We start from the raw sequence: 21032 nt of genomic DNA, 5'->3' as shown, positions 1-21032 counted from the left end.
GCCCTTTACCCCAAGTGACTGTGGTTGTCATGCAAAGGGGACATCTGGGCAGAGTCACGCACACAGGAAGGGTGATGTGACACGGGAAAGACACGGTTTAAAGACGGCCGTCCACGTGCAACGGAGAGGGCGCCGGAATGGGTCCTTCCCTCGCAGCCCAGAGAAGGAGCAGCCCCGCCGACACCATGACCATGCACCTGCAGCCCCCGGGACGGTGAGAGGATATGTTTCTGTGGTCTGAGCCCCTTGTTTGTGGTGTGTTGCCATGGTGACCCTGGCAGACGAACGCAGCCAGCAAACACACAGTAGGAACGAACGCCGTTCCCTGACAGACACCCAGAGAGCCCGCTGCGCCCCACGGCTGCGCTCTGGCACGGACACGCTAGTCCCAGCGATGATTCTGACCACGAGGCCTAACACATATCACGGTGGCTACTCTTCACTAAGCAGTTCCTGTTCTCCAGACACACTGCAATGGGCTACAGGTGGCGTCTAATCCATCCACACACGGCCAGGGCCACGGCGGCTCTGGTCACCCTGCTGGACGAGGTGGCATCGCCCACAGTCAGGAGAGACCACTCTGGGGGCACCGGGTCCGGCCCAAGCCCAGCCCCGCCAGCTCTGACCCTGGGTACATTACATTCTAGGTCTCAAGGGCTATTTTGTTTTCACCTGTAAACTAGAACAGTCACCTGTGTCCTAGGACAGGTCTTCCCATATGGTGAGGGGCACAATTTGCCAGTAGTGTCCCAGCCTTCCTGCGAGAGGGGCTGGAGGAGCTGGGGCCGCCGCCCCACCTGGCTGTCCCCGTGCAGGCGCCATCACCCCCGGAGTGTGCACGGCGTGGAGAAGCCGGCGCCCCAGACGCAGGGTGAAGGCCGAACAGAACCACGCCTGCAGGCAGCTCGGGGCAGAGGAGGTGACCAATAACACCTAGTAGGATCTGGCCCCTGCGTGCCAGCCCCCAAAGCCAGAGCTCCTGCTCTCTTCCAGGCGGCTGAATGCCCGGGGCATTGATGCCAGTGCTGGTCGAACAGGGTGTTTCCGGCCCAAGCTCGAACAACAATAGTGCTGACGTGACTGCTGCTTCCCTTTCAGCCTGCTGGTCAAGACTGTCGCACGGCGGGGCACGGCTCTGGTCGTGTGGCCAAAAGGCCAGAAAGACCCACTCGGATGACTCAGGGACTGGGAGGAAGGACAGAGAAGACAGCACATCTTCAAGCTAGGACACGCGTCAGCAAGATTTCTCCTTTGAAAGCCAGACTGTAGCCCTGGCTGGCGTAGCTCAGTGGACTGAGCGCGGGCTGCGAACCAAAGCATCGCAGGTTCAATTCCCAGTCAGGGCACATGCCTGGGTTGCAGGCCACGGCCCCCAGCAACCGCACATTGATGTTTCTCTCTCTCTCTCTCTCTCTCTCTCTCCCTTCCCTCTCTAAAAATAAATAAATAAAATCTTAAAAAAAAAAGCCAGACTGTAACTATTTCAGGCTCCTCTCGCCACGCTTTCTCTCCATCACAGATTCTTCTACATTTCCTTACAACGTTTTCAACGTGTCTGAGGCCCCTCCTCAGCTCAGGGGCCAGAAGCAGGCCGCAGGCTGCGGGGTGCGGACCCCTGGTGGAGAGGCAGAGGCCGAGAAAGGGCAGGGGGCCGGCCGTGAGCCCACGGCGGATGGACGGGAGCCAGCACCCCCGCAGGCAGCCCGACAGGGAGTGTACGTGCCTCCTCCAGGACCGAGCGGAGCCTGGAAGACGCCATCTGGAAGGTAAGACGCCGTCGTTTGATATGTTGGCAGTTGTCCTTCCTCACTTGGCATGCTCGAGTCCCTCTACAGTGTGGCGGTGCCTCGTTTGTTCTGTGTGTGAAAACTGGTCTGATTTGGTGGGATGCAAAGCTGGCGGCCGGGGGCGGCCCTCCAACCCAGCAGAAGACCGTGAGTCCAGCCTGGGGCCTCCCACCCACGTGGCCTCTGTCGCTCCTGTCTCTGGGAAATCACCCCGCTGCGGTCACAGCCAGGCCCTGAACTTGTCTCACCCTTCCCCCCGTCCTGTGTCCCGGAAACAAGGGTCCTTCCCCTGACCGCAGTGTCCCCCGCCCTCATTGTGGGTCACAGCCTCCTGGCTATGGACCCTTCTGATCCTTCTAAGTCTCCTCAGCAGTGGGCGCCCGGTCATTCTCCCACGCTCTTCGAATCCTTCACCAGCCAGCTCCTAATCTGCATCTCCATCCCTACTCCTACTAAAATCTCGGGTGACGTGACCGCCTCTGGGGACAGTAGATGGCCCAGTCCATACTCTGGCCCCAGTGTCCTGACCTCTCCGATCCCTGAGATATTCACTTCTGCCCCCTGCAGCCAGGCACCTCCGAGACCACGGCCCACACTCCACCCCGGCCCTGACTCCATCACCCTTCCAGTTGCAGCGTTTCTGAGCTCTGCTTCTGTGCCATCTCACGATCCTCTTTGCTTTGCTTTGCTTTGTGTCTCACCCATTTACCCCACTAACCCCAGCTTTTCAGTCTCACTGGGATTTCTACCCTCTCAGCCCCTCCGGGTGACCCACTGAGACTGACTTCTCCCACGCAAGGCCTCCCACTGGCCACCACTTCAACTTCCCCGCTGTCCGTGCCTCCACGCCCTTCCTTCTGTCCCAGCTGGATTAATCCATCGGGGCTGCTCTCTCTGCGGCTGGTCTCGGCCGCTGAGCCCAACTAAAGACATGTCTGCTGACTGACCAATGGGGCCTTCACAACGCTGGACCCTCAGCCTCGCCTGAGCTCCCAGCGCGGCCTGACAGCGCCGTGATCTCTCTCCCACTCTACAACACACCCTCCAGCGCTCGCCGCCCTCTGCAGGCACAGGCGTCATCGCGCCCTGTGCTCTCAGCATGTGCCTCCCGGGGAACAGAGGGACCATCGGCAGCACCTGCTTCAACTCCCTGCACCTCCCTGCTCCCCAGCCCAGCCCACCTTCCCCTCTTTGTTTCTGCTAAACAGGAAGGGCAGCTGCTAAGAGCCAACCCCCTATCTATGCTCCCAGGTGTGTCCTTCCTCACCCTCAGGGGCACCCACCAATGGTCACTCCCCACTCCAGCCCCGCCCCCACCCTCCTATAGCTGTTCTCTGTTCCTGGACACAGACACGTCACTCTGCGTAAAAACACACTCACGTTTCTCCGTCACCCAAGTAGCATCTTATTCTGACCCACGGATGTTTAACGTGGGATCTGGGTCTCGGGAGGCCTATCTCCCCTGAAAATACAGGCACCCATTTGGTCCGTACATGGGGGCACAGTGGGTTCAGTACAGTGTCATGGGTGGCCCATGACCTAAAAATGGAAGGTCACCAACTGACAGGCTGCAATTTCTTTTAAAGGTCAATCTCGTTTTTTTCCCTCAGAGCCAAGATTCTGGGGAAGGTTGGTAGTTTCCACACTCTCAAATGCAGTGTTTGTGTTTGGGTGCTTCCCTCAGCACGCCACTCCATCTGCACAGTGGCGTTCATGACTGCATCGGGGAATGTTCGTGGTTCCCGTCTTCCTTGGAATCCCTGGCCATATCGCCCGCCCCTGGTTTCCAGGACAACACGTGCCCATCTCTCTAGCTATTCTTCTGGCTCCTGTTCTTCCCTTAAAGACTGCTGTTTCTCAGGGGTCTGTCCTTGACCTTCACTGTCTACATCTGACACCCCCCCATGCATGGTCTCACAATCCCCGTGACTTCAAATACTACTGACACGCTAGCAATTATTAAACGTATCTACAGCCAGACCATTTGCCCCAGATTCACGCTGAGATATTCAGTGCTCGTGAGACACCTCTAGGCAAACGTCCCCCAACTCAGCATGTGGAGAGCTGAGCACTCCCTCTTACTTCTGTCCTCACCAACACTCTTCACCTGGTCCCCTCCTTACATTCGGTACCTTGGGAGTTGGCCCGAGAAAACCACCACCCCCGGGACCGCCCAGCCTGAAACGTTCAACACTGTCCTTGACTGGCGTTCCAGTAGACTGACTGTCCATCGAGAAAGGGCGTTGTAGGAGGAAAGCCAGGGTAGGAGTTCCTTCAGGTCTAAATTTCTCACTCTACCATCATCACCAGAACGCTCCCGGGACAGACACAGCTTATCCGAATTCCCGGCCACAGACAGGGCCTCCCGGGTCCCCCGCAGCGGGGCCACCGCCTCCCTCGCCACCTCTCCAGCCTCGTCCGGCCGTCGTCAGCCTTCCCCGCACCGCTCCACCCCGGCACCCGCCGGTCTGGCAGAACGTGTGTCGTCTGCCTCTGCTCCTGGTTCCCTTCCTGCCGGCGTCTGCTTGCAGCGCCGAGTCGGTTCACTCACACGGGGAACTCACACTGCCCTTCAAAGCCCGACTCCGACGTCCCTTCCTACAGACGCCCAGCGAACCCACCCTCCCCACCCCCCCCCCCCCCGAGCAGGCTTCCTTCAGCTCAGGCGTCTCAGAAACATGTCTGCTGTCCCCCAATACGCTGCCTTGCAACTTACTCGTAGGTCTATCTCTGTTGAAGTAGAAGCTCCACGAGATCAAAGAATCCGCCTCGGTTTTTGTTCATTCTCCAAGACCTCTCATAACAGCACGTAAAAAAATGTTAACAATAAGAGTAGTAATATAGTTGTGGCTAACATTAAGTGTTTTATGTGTTAAATAGAAATAATATCACTATTTTGCATGAACAGCCCAGCTCAATTGTATGTATTAAATGAATTAATTACCGTAGTTTTTGGACCATAAGATGCACCTAGGTTTCAGAGGAGGAAAACAGGAAAAAAATTTGAAGCAAAAAATGTGGTAAAATGTTTAACATAAGTAACATAATATTTCACCAGTGTAAATGTAAACAGAACTCAACAGCAGGATTAACAACCATTATTCCTCCCAGATTTGGTGGAAAAAAGTGCATCTTATAGTCTGAAAAATACAGTCATGTTAATTAATACAAGAGAAATGAGATACTAATTTTTTTATCTCAACAAAGATTAACACTGGAATTATTCCCACACCACAAGACAAGACTTCAATAATAATTATTGAATAAATCAATTAGCAAGCCGATAACGGGCAATTGTGGCACATTCCAGTTTATGAAACACTTCTATTCACACTGTGATATTTAATAACTACATCAACGTGTGCATTAATCGTATTATTATCACTAGTTTGCACGGGGCTGGACTGCAGCTCAGAGGTGGTGCGTGACACGGCCCAAGTCGCAGCTCACGGCTGGCCAACCGGGCGCCTGACCGGAGCGCCGCTTCCCAACCCCCGCTCCGCCACAACTGCCTCTTTCTCCTCGTGACTCAACGGCAGTCTCCTCAACCGTTTCCCTTTAGTGGCATGTACATCGCAAGCAGAAGTTTCCAAAGACATCCGCAAGGGTCCAGGATCTGTTGAGGTTATGAGCTTGTGGGCTGGTGAGTAAGCATCTATCACACTGCTAACATCAAAGACACTTCTGGAGAAACGTCTGTTCCCCAAAACCGTACCCGCAGAAGAGGACCTGGGGCTATGGTCAGTCCCTCTCTGCCCTCAGGACAAATTACTAGGCTCATCATGAGCAAAACTCCTGGTGGACATCCAAAGGCTTGGATTAAACCGGCTTTCTCTCTAGGAAGTTTGACCCGTATGGAGTGGACACCACTCAAATTCCCCTGCAAACAAAGGCCGTCTGGGAGACGGTACGACAGGTGGGTCTCCTGAAAACACCTGAACTCCTCTTTCTTGGGGCGGCTGTATGTGACCCTGGGTAGCTGGGTAAAACTGCAGCAACTCAGAGGTGCACATGCGCATGGAGAACCCACATGAGCTCAGCAAAGTAACCCCAATCACGCGGAGCCCTCCCTAGACGTGTTGAACAAGAGCATTGGGCAGAGGCCCTCCTGACCCCTCAGTGGGCTGCAGGTAACCCCCTAAGGTCACAGAGCTGGGTCAGACCCCCGAGACTGCACTCCTGCCCTCTGCCTCTGCCGCCGCTGTGGTTCACCAATGTGCTGTGTGTTAGGTATCAGGCTAAGCGCTTTCCCTGCAAGACGTCAGCCAAATCTCACAGCAACTTGTGGGTGTAGGTGATGTTATAAAGCCCGTCTTAAGGTGGACACTCGGGCTCAGAGCAGTGAAGTGACTTGCCCTGGGCCCAACGGCGAGACCTGGAGTAGGACTAGAACTGGAACTGAAACCCAGATTCGCCCAGGGCCGGTCCCTCTGCTTCACCGCTTCTGCAAGTATCTGCCACGCACCTTGTTTGCTGTGGCGAAGTTAGCAGGGGAAAAACAACACAGAAGGAAAACAAAAGCCACCTTCGAGTATAACTGAGCCAATCATTAGAGATACAAAAGTAGGAAGTGTGAAGGGAAACGCAGAGGCCATGTAAGCCACCCTCTCACAGTAAGGAAATCTCCAGCATGCTTGAATCCTCCAGGGGTGGGGGGCTCGTCACCTCAGCCGCCATCACAGCAGAAAAACCAACGCCTGCTCCTTCCATCACCTGAGCCCGTGCCCCCTCCCCTCCCCTCCCAGGGTGCCCTCCCAGGGTGCCACGTGCTCCATCCACACTCAAGCCTGCCCTTGGTCCCTCCCGAGCTGGGCCCCTCCCACCTCCTGGGCTTTGCCCAAGGGGCGGGGACGGTGCCTGTTCCCTTGATAAACCAAGCTGCTTCCCTCCAGGGAGGTCAGGGAATTCAGCGGAGACCAACAAACGAGGACTGCCCAAAGGGCCCGTAGAAAACAACTGTGAGCAGCACTAGCCACTTGGAACGTGGTATGACCATTTTTAATCAACTGCTGAAATTAGCATAAGCCGTAAAACTAAAGGAAATGCGCAGACGTTGGTAGACGGCATTCAGGCATGGTTTCATTCACAGCCAGCTACACAGAATGCTTTGCAAGGCCCTAGGAAGGGTAACCTGTCTAAAACAGAGCCCCCACATGCTTGTCAAAAATGGTTTGAATTTTCACCCTTAGAAATGAGCTCTTTCTGGTTTGTCTCCCTGTTAAAACAACGTGAACACTCTCGGGGGGAATGTCCTATCAGAAAAAGAAAAGGTGGGCCCTACGTTGGCATAATTTGTTCTGGACTTTTTCTCCCTTAAATTTGGGCACGCCCCTGATGGACCATCCAGGTATAAAAACACGCGCAGTCTCGGGGGGAAAGTTACTGAGGGAAGCCCTGCCTTCCCCCATCCTCTAGGACCTAACCCGGGTGTGCGACGCAGCCGTGCGGCAAACGTCAGTGCACTGCCCCGGGCATGCTGCCCGCTCTCACACGGGCTGTGCACCGACCGCCCCACTGCAGGGGCAGCGCTCGGAAAGGCCACCTGGCACAGGGTCCCCTGAGCACTGGCGGGGCGCGACCTGGTCTGGCTGTTCCAACACTGCCAACCATCACCGGGCGTTGCGAGGGGCAACTTTTACACGGGATCTCTCCCTCAAGCTTCATGAACAACATCTCTGAAGACGACATCACCATCTCCACATTACAGGGGAGGCAACTGAGACTCAGACAGATCCTTGAGACTGGCCAAGGTTACACACCTAAGGCCTCCCACAGCCCGAGTGGTTTCCGGAGCTCCACCACCACTCGGCAATTGCTTCACTCCTTTACGGATTCCTTCTTCCCACAAACGTTCACTGAAAGGCTATTGGCTTTAAACACTCACCTAGAGTAAAGTAAATACATGTTTTTTTAAAACAATATAATACTGAGTACCTACTGCATATTGGACACTTTGCTGAGTGTTAAGATTAAACTGTGAGTCATAAAACTTGTGCCCTGGGGAATCAGTCTAGCAGACAAGCAAGCAAGAGAAGTTCATTCATTCGCTCATTCATTCACTCATTCATCCATTCATACGTCCATTCAGTGTTTCCTGGGCACTGACTGGTACAAGCCACGCCTCTGGGCACTAAAGCACAGCACTGGGCCAGACAGATGAAGTCCCTGCCCTGTGCAGCTCGCCTTTCAGAGGAGGGCAAACACGTGAGAAGTAGTCAAGGGAGGAAATTTGCAGCAAGAAGCTGTGTGGAGACAATGAAGCCAGTGAAGAGGTGGAGAGTGCAGGAGCGGGGGCTGCTGTGACAGGGGGGTGGAGGTCCATGGGAGGAGGGGACGTCGGCTCGGAGCAGAGGAGGAGCAGGCCCCGGAGAGAGATGTGAGGATGAAGCTCCGCGGGGCTGGGCTGTCTGCCAGCTCTGAGCGTGCCACGGCCCCATGCACTTGGCACGGGGTCAGTGCGCACTGAACGCTCGCTGGATGAACGGGGGCAGTGACAGCTGTGGCGGAGCGGCCGTAACCCCTTCCCAGAACCAGCGCCTCCGCAGCTGGCTGGAGGCCGCCTCCTGCCTCTGCGGGGAGGGCGAGGAATTCCACGCTGGGGCCAGGTTCCTCCCATTTCCTGTCCTCCTTGGATCTGCTGCCTGCCACCGTGATCCCAGCGTGCCAGCTGTGTCCCTCTCCTCCTCTGCCCCGGGCCTCGGAGAAGCAGGGACGAGGTCCAGGGGAGCTGCCATGGGCAATGCTGTGCTCACCGCACACTCGGGCGGGCGCCCAGGCAGCGTGGCAGACAGGCCTCCGGGCCGCACCCCCGGCTTGGGAGTGGAGTTTGCTGCGCGATGCGGCTGCCACCTAGGTGACCCCCTCGGCGCTCCTGAGAGAAGACAGGAGCGGTGTCTGCCGCCAGCCCTGCCTCACTGGGCCCTGGGATGGAGCCCTGTCCCCAGACAGCCATTCTCATGAAGAAGCAATGGGGCAGGCCGAGAGCTCCCTCGAGAGAGAGAGAGAGTGTGTGTGTGTGTGTGTGTGTGTGTGTGTGTGTGTTTACATGGCTATGCACAAATTTGGAAAGGAAACTGAACTTCCATGCAAACATCAGGCAATTTTGGAGTCAGTGCCCGCCCACCTGCACCTCATAGCTGTGGACAGAGGATTAACCACTGGCTTTGTGTCGTCCAGCGGCCACGATGGGAGGGGTGCAGGGGACAGTGCCCCTGGGTTGGTACAGGACAGCCTGCCCAGTTCAGGTAACGCCCACTCCACCCTCTGACCTGCCCCCGGTGAGACTACTGAACTACAACGTCCCTGGGATGCGTGCTGAGATGTCCCTCCAGGTCCCCCCCCCCCTTAATATGCGGAGAGCACTCAGCGCACTGACTGGCAGAGCACTCGGCACACAGGAACGTTTCAAAGATGCAATTTCACGGCTCTGCCATGCGCTGGCTGTGACTTGGGAGCGGCACCGTCTCTGGAAAAGCACGGGTTTGGACTGGGAATTACTGCTGGCGTTCCTTAAGCACTCACTCATTACCCCGTCTGCGCTGAGCACTGTGCTTTATTTGTTTCCCGACACAGGCCTACGGGGCTGGCTGACAGTTCTGGAGTTCCACCACCATCCTCACGCCCCAGAAGCAAATGGGGGTGTGTTACCAGGCTGGGGGTCCGGCCCCAGGGCACTCAGTGGCTCAGCGAGGGGGCCGGCTTGGAAACTGGGCCACTGACTTCAAAGCCCATCCCTGCCCCAGGAGGCCCCCGCTTCCCTCAGTTAGACGGTGTGCACGCTCCCCTCCGGGGCTGGCACTTTTTAGGATCACACGACTCTGTCTCTAGCTTAATGGGAAACATTTGCTGGAGAGATCAACTGAATTCCACCAACCTACGCGCACGGCTGAAAGGGACAGAGGCAAGGCAGGCAAAGAGGGCGGACTACCACCGAGGCCCCAAAGACCATTCTCGAGGCCACCGCCAGATTCAGGCTCCGCTCCAGGGGCGGCGCCGGACAGCTCAAGTCCGGACAGGCCGGACTTGAATGAGCCATCTCTCTCAGCATCCTCGCGCCCCCTCTCAGCTGCAGCCCCACCCACAGCTCTCTCTGCCGGCAGCGACCTGTGCTGCACCCACCCCTCTAAAGGCACTCAGTCAAGGTCAAGGGCTGGAGCATGTCCAGGGCTAAAGGGTCTTCTGAGGTTCCGCAGGTGAAATAAACTTGGAATACAGAACAAATTTCTAACAAGTCACGTCCTGTGTTTCCCTCGGGCTTGCAACCCAAATGCTCAGTTTGCTTCAGCGGCACCTATGAGCAATGTGCTCCGGAACCAGCGCGTGAACAGCGAAAAGCGAAGTGTCCTGGGAACAGAACCGAGGAAGGCCCACCTCCGGGTGTGCAGGAGAGCGGCCGGCCCACGGCAGGCTCCGGCGCCCGAGACGGCAGCAGCCCGCGCTGCTCCGGAGCACCCTCTCTGGATCGGGTGCTGGGGGCCTTTCGAACAGCAATCGACATTTTTCTCTTAAGAAAAAATAACATCCTGACCATTTTGCTTGTTTAAAAAAGAAAACGGACAAATTTCCCCCCAAAACTGTAATTTGATACTCTATACCCAGATGACACAATTGACCTCATCTTCTCAAAATCTACCTTGTCCATCCCCTCGGGCATCATCCCCTTCACGGCCCGAATGAGGAGTGTTGGAGAAGCTGTAAAGCTCACTGCGCCATCACCTGAAGCCCCTCAGGACACGTGGTACCCAACGCGCTCTACCGCTCGGCCCTGCCCTGCCCTGCCCTCCCCCTCCCGCCCTGCAATCCTGAACGTCTTGTGCGCATATTCCCTGCGTGTGCTGTGCTACTGCGTGCCCCTGGGATTCTGCTCCTGCCGCCTTCTGCCCAGGACGCCTCCCTGTCCCCTCCTGGCCACCTGACAAATGCACACTCGCCTTCGACGTCCTAGCTCGGCCATGATGTGGCCAGGATGCATCCCTGCCTGCCTGTGCTAACTCTGGGGGAGTCGTCCCCCTCCTGCTACAGCCTGAAAGGAGGCTCACTGCGGTGTAGGTGGTCCATCTCCCTCAGTTCTTCCACCCTGTGCCTTCTCCTGACTAGAATGTGCACTCCCACCTTCGCCCCCGAGACCTCCGGCCCCCAGCACAGCATCTCCCCTGGAAATGAGAGAGAATCCCCAAGCCCTCATCTGAAAGTGGCTGGCATGCGCATCTTCACTGCCCCGAACTCAGTGGGATTGAAAATGATTTGTTTTGCCCCAACACCTTTCCATAGTAACCGGCCCTGGAGCTGCTGTCCCTTCCCTGCTCACCGCCCACTCCAGCAGGTCTCGCCGAGGCCAGGGAAGTTCCCAGCACAGTGTGAAGGCTCCGACACCAGCTTCGTGCTTGGCTGCAGGACCTTCCCACTGTTCATCTTCTACCTCATCCACTAATGGCCCTACGTCTGCCCTACCAAACTGTCCAATCTCCGATTCCATACCCCGGGGCCTTTGCACGGACAAAACATTGTCTCTTGACAGACGTCCTGAAACTTGCCCCTTTGACAAACCGCCGCCGTCTTCAAACCAGCCAACGAGCCCTGTGTCAGGAGCCTTCTCCGGGGCAACAGCAGTGAAGTGCTCGGAGGGGTTTCGAGCACGTGGTGTGTGCCCAGGCCTGTGAGAGTTCAGAAGTCCCCCTCCTCTTCACACCACCCCCATCGGCCAATCAGAGCGTCGGAAGCCCCTTTCACGCTAGACTTTGAAGGGGCAGCGCATTCACACACTCCTACAAGCATCAAGGCCAAGAGACTAGGTCTCCAGACAAGGGCAGGGACTCGAAGGTCCACCTCTCTCACCCTGTCCAGAAGCTCAAACCGAATATTCTTATCTAAGAGATAAGAATACTCGGAGGGGCCAGAAACACTCGGTTCAAATCACAGCCGGGTCACTGAACCTCGCGGAGCCTCAGTTTCCTTCTTTGAAAAACAGACCTTGCCACCATCAGACTTTCTTGTGAGCATTAACTGATCTATGAAGTGTTGGTATTTGATAAATACTCCCTTTTGTCCCTGGATAGAACCTGCACAAAGAGGAGCGGTATACATATGCAAACACACACACACACACGCACGTGCATGCATAGCCCATGTCAGAATCACGCTGACGTGCCCACGTCCTGGAGACGGAGCTGCACCCCCCTCCGGCTCCCATCAGAGGTGAGGGCCCCGGCTCCGGGTTCCAGTCTGGGAACTCTAAGCACAGATGGAGTGTCGGCCCTGCTGTCGGCCCTGCCGTCTCCCCTGCCTGCAAATCACACTCGTCAAAGGTGCGTTTAAAAATACCGTGGCAGCTCACTCTGCCTTGGAAACATATAAACTCAGATGCGCAGCGTCTGTGTGTGTGTGGAGGGGGGGTGGGCTGTGCCCCCCCCCCTTTTTGTAGGCAATTCACATCTCAGTAACACAAACGCTGAGCACAAAGAGCTCAGGGTGGAGGCATGCAACATCTCTCCGAGCTATTTACGTTTTGATGGGTGTACGTGTCTAATAGCACGCTGCTGGCATTTAGCTGTCAAAGCACTCTTCCCCTACCATTTTAATCAATAGCAGTTTTAAATGATAATACTTAAGGATTGCCAGGACGTGGTAGGAAAAAAAAAACAACTATTTGAGACTAATGTTGGCAACATAAATCCAGACTCTTAAAAGACGAAGTCCCCAGAGGCAACCGTCGCACTCTGGAGAACGTGCCCCCGGGAAGTAAGCCGGATGTGGGCAAAGGCGTGCGCACCACGGTGTCCACCGCATTATGTCCATAACGGGGAAGGGTCCCAAACAACCCAATGGCCAAAACCAGAGGGGTGCACCTGGCTGGCATAGCTCAGTGGATGGAGCGCGGGCTGCAAACCAAAGCATCTCAGGTTCGATTCCCAGTCAGGGCACATGCCTGGGTTGCAGGCCATGGCCCCCAGCAACTGCACATTGATGTTTCTCTCTCTCTTTCTCCCTCCCTTCCCTCTCTAAAAATAAATAAATAAAATCTTTAAAAAGAAAAAAAAAAGAGAAGAGTGAGGCATGCTGATGGGCCCAGCAGCGTGGAGTAACTAGCGTGCCGGGCACCCACAGACGGGGTGCGGGCATGGCCTGTGTCCTCCAGGGGCGGCCCCGGGGGGCAGGAGGCCCCCCTGCAAGGCACAGGTGAAGCCCGGGGCCAGAACAAGGAGGCTCAGCTCAGACCCCGTTTTGGTGGTTGGTGAGAGCAGGCGCTCGCCATTACCCCACGGGGCTCCCCAGTGACCCACGTGGACCTGCTCATCACGGTCAAGTGCACTGTCTCAGCCCCACGTGCCTCGGCATTCCTAGGTGCATTCCTAGGTTCGGGGAGTGAAGGAGGAAGATCAGAAAAGGCTGATAAAAGCCATGAGCCATCATCGAGAGAGGAGGGAACTCAATCGTCACTTCCCAAACTGACAAGTCAAGGAACAGCGAGAGTCATGTATTATCTAGAAACACGGAGGAAACCAGAATGAGAAAAGACAGCTGAAGGGATCGATGGTGGCAGCTTTGGGGGTGCAACTGGTGAGTGGGGGCGGTGCAACAGGGAACACCTTGATTTAAAAAAACCCATAAACCTTTGGGGACTATTTGATTATTTCAAATGTTTGCATACCATCTTGATAAAACTCAAACTCGACTGTGAGCTCAGTCTGGCCTGGACAAGCATTATGTATACGTGTTTGGCTCTGAGCACGCTCCTCTCTCTGCAAGCCCCGCCTCTGCCATCGCGACGCAGCAATAGGGTGGCCCACGCACAGACAGGGCCCCAGGAGCCCGACCCCGTGCAGGCAGTGCAGGCCGAAAGCCTTCAGCGCAAAGCCCTGAAGTGCTCGGACACAGACGTTCCGGACGGCGTGTGCAGAAAACGCACGTACACACGATCTCCCCAGTCGGCCGTGTTTACTGAGAGGAGGAAAGGAGCGTGGGCTGAGAACGTTTAAACTTTCAGTCACAGCCTTGACCATAAATGACTGCCTCCCACAGAAGCTATATTCTGTCACTCCAGCCAGGACCGTCACGACAGACATCTAGAGCCCCTCAGACATCATGTCACGGGCCAGGAATTAGCGATGCACGGGCTCTCAAGGTCTCTCAGTTCCCAACTGTGGGAAGGCAGCGACGGGGCGTGCAGTGAGGCCATGCCCCCCGACCCCCATCCAGAGCGGCCACCTCCCCAAACTTCCTGCCGCCTCATGACCAGACAGGGGCTGGCAGCCTCGGGCTGGGCCGTGCTCCCAGGCTCAGGGCCAGTGCCCTGCCTTAGAGGGCACAGTGCCCCCCGCAGTGTGCTGACGGCGGGGAGCCTGAACTCTCCTGCACCTGTGAAGAGCAGAGCTCTTTCCCTTCTGACCACAGGCGCCACCGTTGTTGACGCGGCCCCGGGACCGTGCGGGTGGAGCCCTGCCGCGACAGAGTGAAACACTCCTCGGAAGACACACTGGGGGAACGGGGCTCAGGGCCCACTCTGCCTCCAGGCGGCGGCGCTGCTCGGCCGAGTCGTGGCACTGCTGCGAGTCAGGTTGCTCCCCTGTGACGTGGGCCGGTGCCTGCCCGGTGCATGCATGTGTGCGTGACGGCCGGGGGCCGGGATGAATGCGTGGGAGGGTCCAGCGAGCTGTGAACGACTGGACAAAGGGAAGGAGTAAGGGGAGAAAGAGGAGGGGGCGCTGTCGTCAAAGACATTAACGAGACGAGGACTCACCTTTCTCTGAGGGGGAGGGCAGAGCCGCAGAAGGGCAGAAACTGGGAGCGTCCTTTCCAGAAACTGCAAAGGACAGAAAGGCGGCCAGTTAGGTTGTCCTCACCCTCAGTGTCCCCGAGCTCTGCAGGCATCAATAGAGGGATGATTCGGTGACAGCAAAGTGAGACTCAGAGGGCCGAGATCCCGTCCGACTCCCAGCACCAGCCCTGGGTCCATCAAGGCGGGCGCAAGGACGCCCAAGTGGCAGTCGCAAGACCTCAGAGGCTTTAACCAGCAAAGCGGCGCCTCCCCTGCCCACCACGTGCCAGCGGGCTGGGGCCCGAGACCTGGCATTTCTAGCAAGTTCCCGGAACATGCTGACTCTGCTGGCCCCGGGCCGCACTGTGAGGGCCACTGACCACGGCTCCTGCTGTCAGTGCTCTGTGAGCTCTTCGAGCAAGTCTCAGGCCTCCTGGCGACCGTCCGCCGAGCTCCGCTGCCCCAAGCCCAGCGGCTGGGCCCTGGCACGCCGCTGGTTTGTTCGAATGTCCGTCCTTCCTGGAAGACAGCAGCCCTCGGAGCAGAGATCCTGAGCACCAGTGCAGTCTTCGGAGGACGGCCTGGCCCTCTGTCGAGGGCGTTGAAATGTCCACGCCTTGGTAGCTGTGCTTTTGGGAATTTATCTTGCAATCCAAAGCGAGCTCAGTTTGCGAAGGCACCTTTAGGCAATACGGATGAAACGCTGGAGAGGAGATCGCACTCGGACGCCCCGAGAATGGTGAGTTGAGACATGCCAGGCAGCTCACCTCAGCAGACAATGGGTCGCCTCGTTCTGCTGCTATTGGTCACTTGCTCTTTCTCGCCCACCATCATCAGAGTTACATGACAGGGTGCCACTCATCCTGTGGGTGGGACCTTCTCACTGCACAGGAGTGGCTGCACTGTGAGGGTTCTCAGCTTCCCTGGGCCCTTGCGGCACTGAAACCGTCAACACCCCCCACCCCGTGTCCCTGGGAGGATCGACATTGCCCTGGGGACCCTCTGACGGTGTCATCTCACTGTGTAACCTTGAGCAATTTGCTCGGCTAATGCACATTAGCAAGGGATCACTAAACTTTCTGGGACATCAAGTTGGTAGCTTGATTTACACCACAGCAAGTGGCAGCCGCTAGAAGCCCGGCTTCCCTCCACCTTCACTGGTTGTAAAATACCTGCCAGCGCACCGCTGAGTGGGGTGTGGCAGCAGGTGCTACCTCGCAGGGTTGTGTGGGGACAAAATAAGATGTTTTCTGCAAAGTGCTAGCCTGGGGCCTGGAGCCAACTCTGCACTCAGCAAATGCTTTGCCAGCGTGTGAATGACGGCGAAGAATGGATTGTACGGAAACTCCACCTACGTGTGGCAGCTTCTGCGAAGGGTGCAGGCAGACCTAATTAGAAAAGCCTGCCGCTTCCTTTCCAGGTTAAGTTCCTGGAATGCCACATCTAGAATTGCTGCAGGGTACAAGTGCATGTGCTTGGCAGCAGAAGAGAAAAGCTGTGAGGTCTCCACTGTATTTTCAGAAGCCACGTCGGACTCTGTAAACCAACCAATGGCCCTGCCCCGCGTGCAGGCCTCACCCAGCTGCAGAGAGAACGGGCAGCCCAAGTCTCTTCAAAGAGCACGGGGTACCTGGCTGCAGGGCCCCGCCCCCTCCAGGAAACCCAGGTCTCTGGGGCAGTGCTTGACCGCAGAGCTGCCCTTGTCCCCCTGCCCTCCCACCCTGGATGTACGAACACTTCCTGTCTGGGTCCTGCTGCCGGGAGCAACGGGCAGCAAACGGCCTCGTTTGCATTCACGATGGCTCGTTCGGGCCCTCGGTTCTGCACTAAGACCCGTGGGACCTGGCGTTTGCTGTGGACAGCAAAGTCAGAGGGCACATTCCTGCAGGCTCTGCGGGTGCCCTCTGGGGGAGCCCTGCGGCCGGCGTGTGCCTCTCTCCTCCCAGGGGCCACCTCGGCCTCCACCTCCGTCCTGTGAACAGGACTCTGGCATGGAGGCCACTGACGCACGGGTCGTGGGGAGCTCCCTGAGGGCTGTGGTATGGCTGAACAAATGGATTCTGTCCCAAGCTTCTCCCGACCCGGTTCATCCCTGAGCAATATAAGGACGGGAAATGGTGTGTCCCGGCATTCGGTGGGACGAGGAGATGGGAGGCGACATGGGAGGAGAGACGCGTTACATTCTAACGGACGAGACGAGGACACCGAGGGAACCCGGCAGAGGGAGCACCTGCCGGCTCCCCCTGCCCAGTGACAGCACCTGAAGGACACTGCGAGGGACCCCTCCCCACCAGCGCCTGCTGCTTCGCTGGGCTGTCACTCCAGCTGCCCCGCCCTCGTGGGCAGGCTCTCAACCACGCTGGGCCCAGCCCTCCCCCCTTGAACTTAAAGCTTGACCGCAACCACCCAGACCTTCCGGAGGAGGACAGCGGTGACGGTGACGCACGAGGACGTTGCCCGCTCCTTCCCGCTCAGCCCGCCCGTGCGCTGAGGCCTCGCTGGTCATCTTTCCTCTGAGTCTGTGCTAGACTTCCCACAAATTCCTTTCCTGCTTCTGTTGTTCCGCACCCAGTGAATCCCGAATCATCTCCTTCCAGGCCCCAGGACACGACCCGAATGCACGTCTGGACCCCGGTCAACTAAAGACGCCCACGGAGCTGTCCGGGGCACCCTACGTACTCACCAGGCTTCTGGTACCACCCGAAGGGGTAGGTGTGCACCTCGGTGTCGGGGGAGCTGCAGTCCCAGATGCGCCAGGCGCCTCCGCTCTCCTCGCTGCAGCTCTGAAGCCCCAAGCTGTTCAGAGTTAGGCATGTCACCTCTCCACCTGGAGCAAGCAATAACCGGGGCCAGGAAAGCGATCAGGATGGAGATTCTAACTGAAAGAGGGAGCGTCTGCACACTGTTCTTTAGCGGGTATTTGGGGTGCACGACTGTATTCGAGGCATGACGTTAGCCAGGGATGAACCACCTGGCGGCTTGACGCTCGCTGGCCCGACAGCCCAGGGCTGAGAGTGACTAGGACTTAGGGGGCGCCATCAAGAGCCCAGGGCTGGGCTAGGGCCGTCTCCTCGGTCCCTGGTCCTCACGCGCCCTGCGAGCGGGTCGCACTCTCATCCCCACTTACAGTGGAGGAGACCGGGGCTCAGAGATTCAGGGACTGTTCCTCGATCGCACCGCTAGCGCATTTTAAGCACAGCTCACACGAATGGACGAGAAGGCCACTAGGTGAGGTGTGGAAGGCAGGCGGTCCCGATCGGCGGGGGGAGGCAGGGTGTGGGGAGCTGACCGGGCACTGGACCAGGAGCCGTGCTCCAGCCGTCACATTTACGAACCAGCTCCTTCTCTAAGCCCCTGCTTCCCACCCGAGAGCGGGGGTCGCTCCTCCCCACCCACCACACGCAGGGGCTGAGGATTAGATCAGATCACAGGTGCTCTACGCAGGGGGGTTTGCTACCACTTTCACCTTTCAACTGGGAGACATTCAGGAAGCCAAAGCCAGTGCAGCAGGGGTCCAGGTCGCACCGTCGTTCGCACTCGAAGAACCTGGCATGAGAGGAAAGAGGGGAGGCCTGAGGGATTTCACGGGCAGCCCAGGACCTGGGGACGGTGCAGGGCTGATTGCAGTCACTGCTACTTCTGGGGCCCGCTCTCTCTATGCCCACCTAAACCGGGGGCGCTCTGGCCAAGATGCATGGGTGGACTCCTAGCTTTGAGGGTTTTTCTGAAAACACGCTACTCTCTTCTTGGGGATACTGTCTCACCACCCTTCATTCGTTCCCTGAACAAGGTTCCATGCCTATTCTAGGCCAGGCCCCGAGCCCAGCCAACCGGCATCCTGAATGTACTCCTACAGTCCTTTCAGACAGGGAGAAAGTTCCAGCTCCGGGTTCTAAGAAAGGGGAAAATGGTAGGGAAGATGTCTCAAGAAATGTGTGTGTACCGGGGTTGGGGGCGTCCCACGGGCTTACGGGTGCAGTGACCCAAGCAGGTGCCTGGTTAGGTGGCAAAGAGCTGTGCTCTGTCCCCGCCCCATGCCCTTGTGCACTCCACCTTGTGCGCACGCTGACCGCACCCCACGACCACACCTCTGTTCGCCGGGCCGCTGCATCCAGGCGCCCCCTCAGGACCTACTCAGGGTGGCTCCCCGACCTCGCCCTCGGCTGCCAGGACCAGTCCTGCCAGGAGGAACCCAGTGGCCCCAAACCAGTGCCCGGGGCTTGGTCCTGAGTCCCCCACCCCGACCTGATGCCCCGGTTCAGATCACTCATTCCCGACTCCCGAGAGCTTGCTCCACCTGAGCTCTTCCGTGTGGGGACCCCGCTCATTCTTGGTGATCTCCCCCCGCCCTCTAGACGCCCGTGAACCCGAGTCATCCTGGCGGGCGGAGCCTCCATCTCCCAGGCAACCCCTCGGCCTCTGGCTGCACCTGCGTCCTGCCGGAAACCTCTCCCAGCACCCTGCCCACCTGCCCTGTCACCAGTTTACCTTTGTTGGAAGCTCACTGCTGAGCCCCAGCCTGGATACTGTGCTTCCCCATCGAACTGCTCTGAGACCCCAGCCCCGGCCCCCACACCAGGGTCAGGCTGACCGCGGGGTTCCAACCCCGCTTCTCCTGCTCCCCTCCCCCACCCACACCAGCAAAGGCGGAGCGAGGCCCAACCTCCAGAGAGACTATCTCACACCATATTTTTATCTCCATTCCCAAGAGATCTTAAAAGCCATGTGACATGGTTTTTACAAATCAACAATACGGTCCAGAGCAGCAAACTCATAGATCAGCGATCCGCATCCCAGAACACAAAAGCACCGCCAGGAGGAAGCTTATTTAGAATTCAGGGGGCTGAACCCCACCCCGGGACATGCTGACTCCGCAGGTCCGGGCGGACTCAGGTGTGGCCCGTCGCAGGTCTCCCTGCGGGTTCCCATGCGGGATCCGCAGACGAGGCTCAGAGAAGCAACGCCTCCAGTGAAGACAACTACATCACAGCTAACTAACTAAAAATACAATAAAGCACATTTCTAAAGCACTGCGTAAAATAAATTGTAAGTCCAGAGAAGCCTACGGCCCTGTGAAAAGTCCAGTTTGCTCTCCAGATCCTGCACACAGCACACTGGGACTTTGCCCACCAAGTTCATTACAACATCAGGTCATTGTTACTCATTGGTAAGGCCTGGCTTGTGCCTTTTTGCATTTGCTTTTGCATGCACTGGCTGGTGGTCCGGGGCTAAATTTCATGTTTAACCAATGACCTACTTTAGCCACGTTCTTACACACGGTTACTTTCTTCTTACGACCTTTTTCAACCTTAGCTTTGAGGTTCACAGTTTTTAATGATGCCTGTGCATTTAACAGATACTGTGCCACCCCTTTCATGCAGTGAAGAGGCTTCCTAATAAGCATCAGCCGCGGGGCGAGGCCGCTTACCCATTGGAAATGGGCTTGTCAGACATGGGCACCTTGTTTCGGATGGAAATCCCCGTCAGCTTGCGGAAGGGCAGGCGGGTGTAGAAGTTCTTCACTTTGTCTTGCAGCACAACTGCTCGAGGGAAGAAGGAACGTGTATCACTTAGGGAGAAGTTGGTTGTCTCCACGAAAGTATGAGGATGAAGGTGCACGAGCCAGACAGAGAGCTTCCAGTGAAAGATGCCCGTGAAACTCCCACCCAGTCTCCCTCAAACGACAGTGGAGGGACGCCGGTGAAGGCATCCCACACACAGAGACGAAGGGACAAGGACAGGGGGTACAGCGACACGGTGTTCCAAGCCTAGAAAGCACAGAGAAGAGTACAAAATTGAGTTAACAGACCTAAAAACTTTTAGGCCTTTTCTGCAGGAAAAACCCAGAAGCACCTCCCTGCACCTTCTGGAATCCCTGAAGGGTTAAGTGGGGCAGCGAGAGGACGGAGGTGGGATGGAAGGGGTGGGCACAGGGTCCCTTCAGGGGGCGATCAGGTCTCCAGACGCCCTCCTCTGCTGTCTGCAGGGGCAACAGCCCTCCCCCAACACAGAAGCAGATCGAAGCCTTATTTTCTGCAGAGGACAAGACAGAGAGGGTGTCGTGGGCGCAGCAGGTACAGTTAGTGGTGGGAGTGCCACATGGAAACTAGAGGATTCTTTCAGGTCAAAGCACATGGTAAATACTGAGACTCTTTCTCCCAGCCTTACTCAGGAGCCAAACCAACAGCCCCCAGCTGTATGCCCCCAGGCCGACCAGAGCGATCCCCCAGAGGTAGCCCAACCAGATTAGCCTGCAGGGAACCCCGAGACCAGCAAACTCCCACTGCGCACTCCCGGCTTCCGGGTCAGCTGTGTGTGTGTGTGGGGGGGGGGGGAGGGCCTCATCTCGTGTCCCAGTGGAAAACCAAGGGTCCCCAGATGTCTGAGAAAGGCCTCCAGCAAAGACGACAGAACAGAAAATGGAAGAAACGGAGACTGCATAAAGTGAAAAAATCCCCCCGCCCCAACAAAAAATAGAGTCCTTCATGCCC

General features: G+C 57.2%; 1 protein-coding gene across 1 annotated transcript in view; it reads right to left on the bottom strand.

Annotated features, from left to right (window-relative positions):
- The window catches only part of TG (thyroglobulin), a 200618-nt gene that overhangs the window by 110334 nt on the left and 69252 nt on the right, over positions 1-21032 (bottom strand). Inside the window, exons 32-35 of the mRNA XM_045861238.1 lie at positions 19970-20081; positions 18008-18087; positions 17225-17368; positions 14524-14586 (exon numbers count right to left, since the gene is read on the bottom strand). Of these exons, the coding sequence (XP_045717194.1) occupies positions 14524-14586; positions 17225-17368; positions 18008-18087; positions 19970-20081 (399 nt within the window). The remainder of the gene's footprint in view (positions 1-14523; positions 14587-17224; positions 17369-18007; positions 18088-19969; positions 20082-21032) is intronic.

Source organism: Phyllostomus hastatus, unplaced genomic scaffold (genome assembly GCF_019186645.2).
Source record: "Phyllostomus hastatus isolate PE091 unplaced genomic scaffold, TTU_PhHast_1.1 phas_scaffold_21, whole genome shotgun sequence".
Lineage (NCBI taxonomy): Eukaryota > Metazoa > Chordata > Mammalia > Chiroptera > Phyllostomidae > Phyllostomus > Phyllostomus hastatus.
Note: the sequence above shows the minus strand (reverse complement) of the source record. Positions and strands in the feature narration are given on the sequence as shown.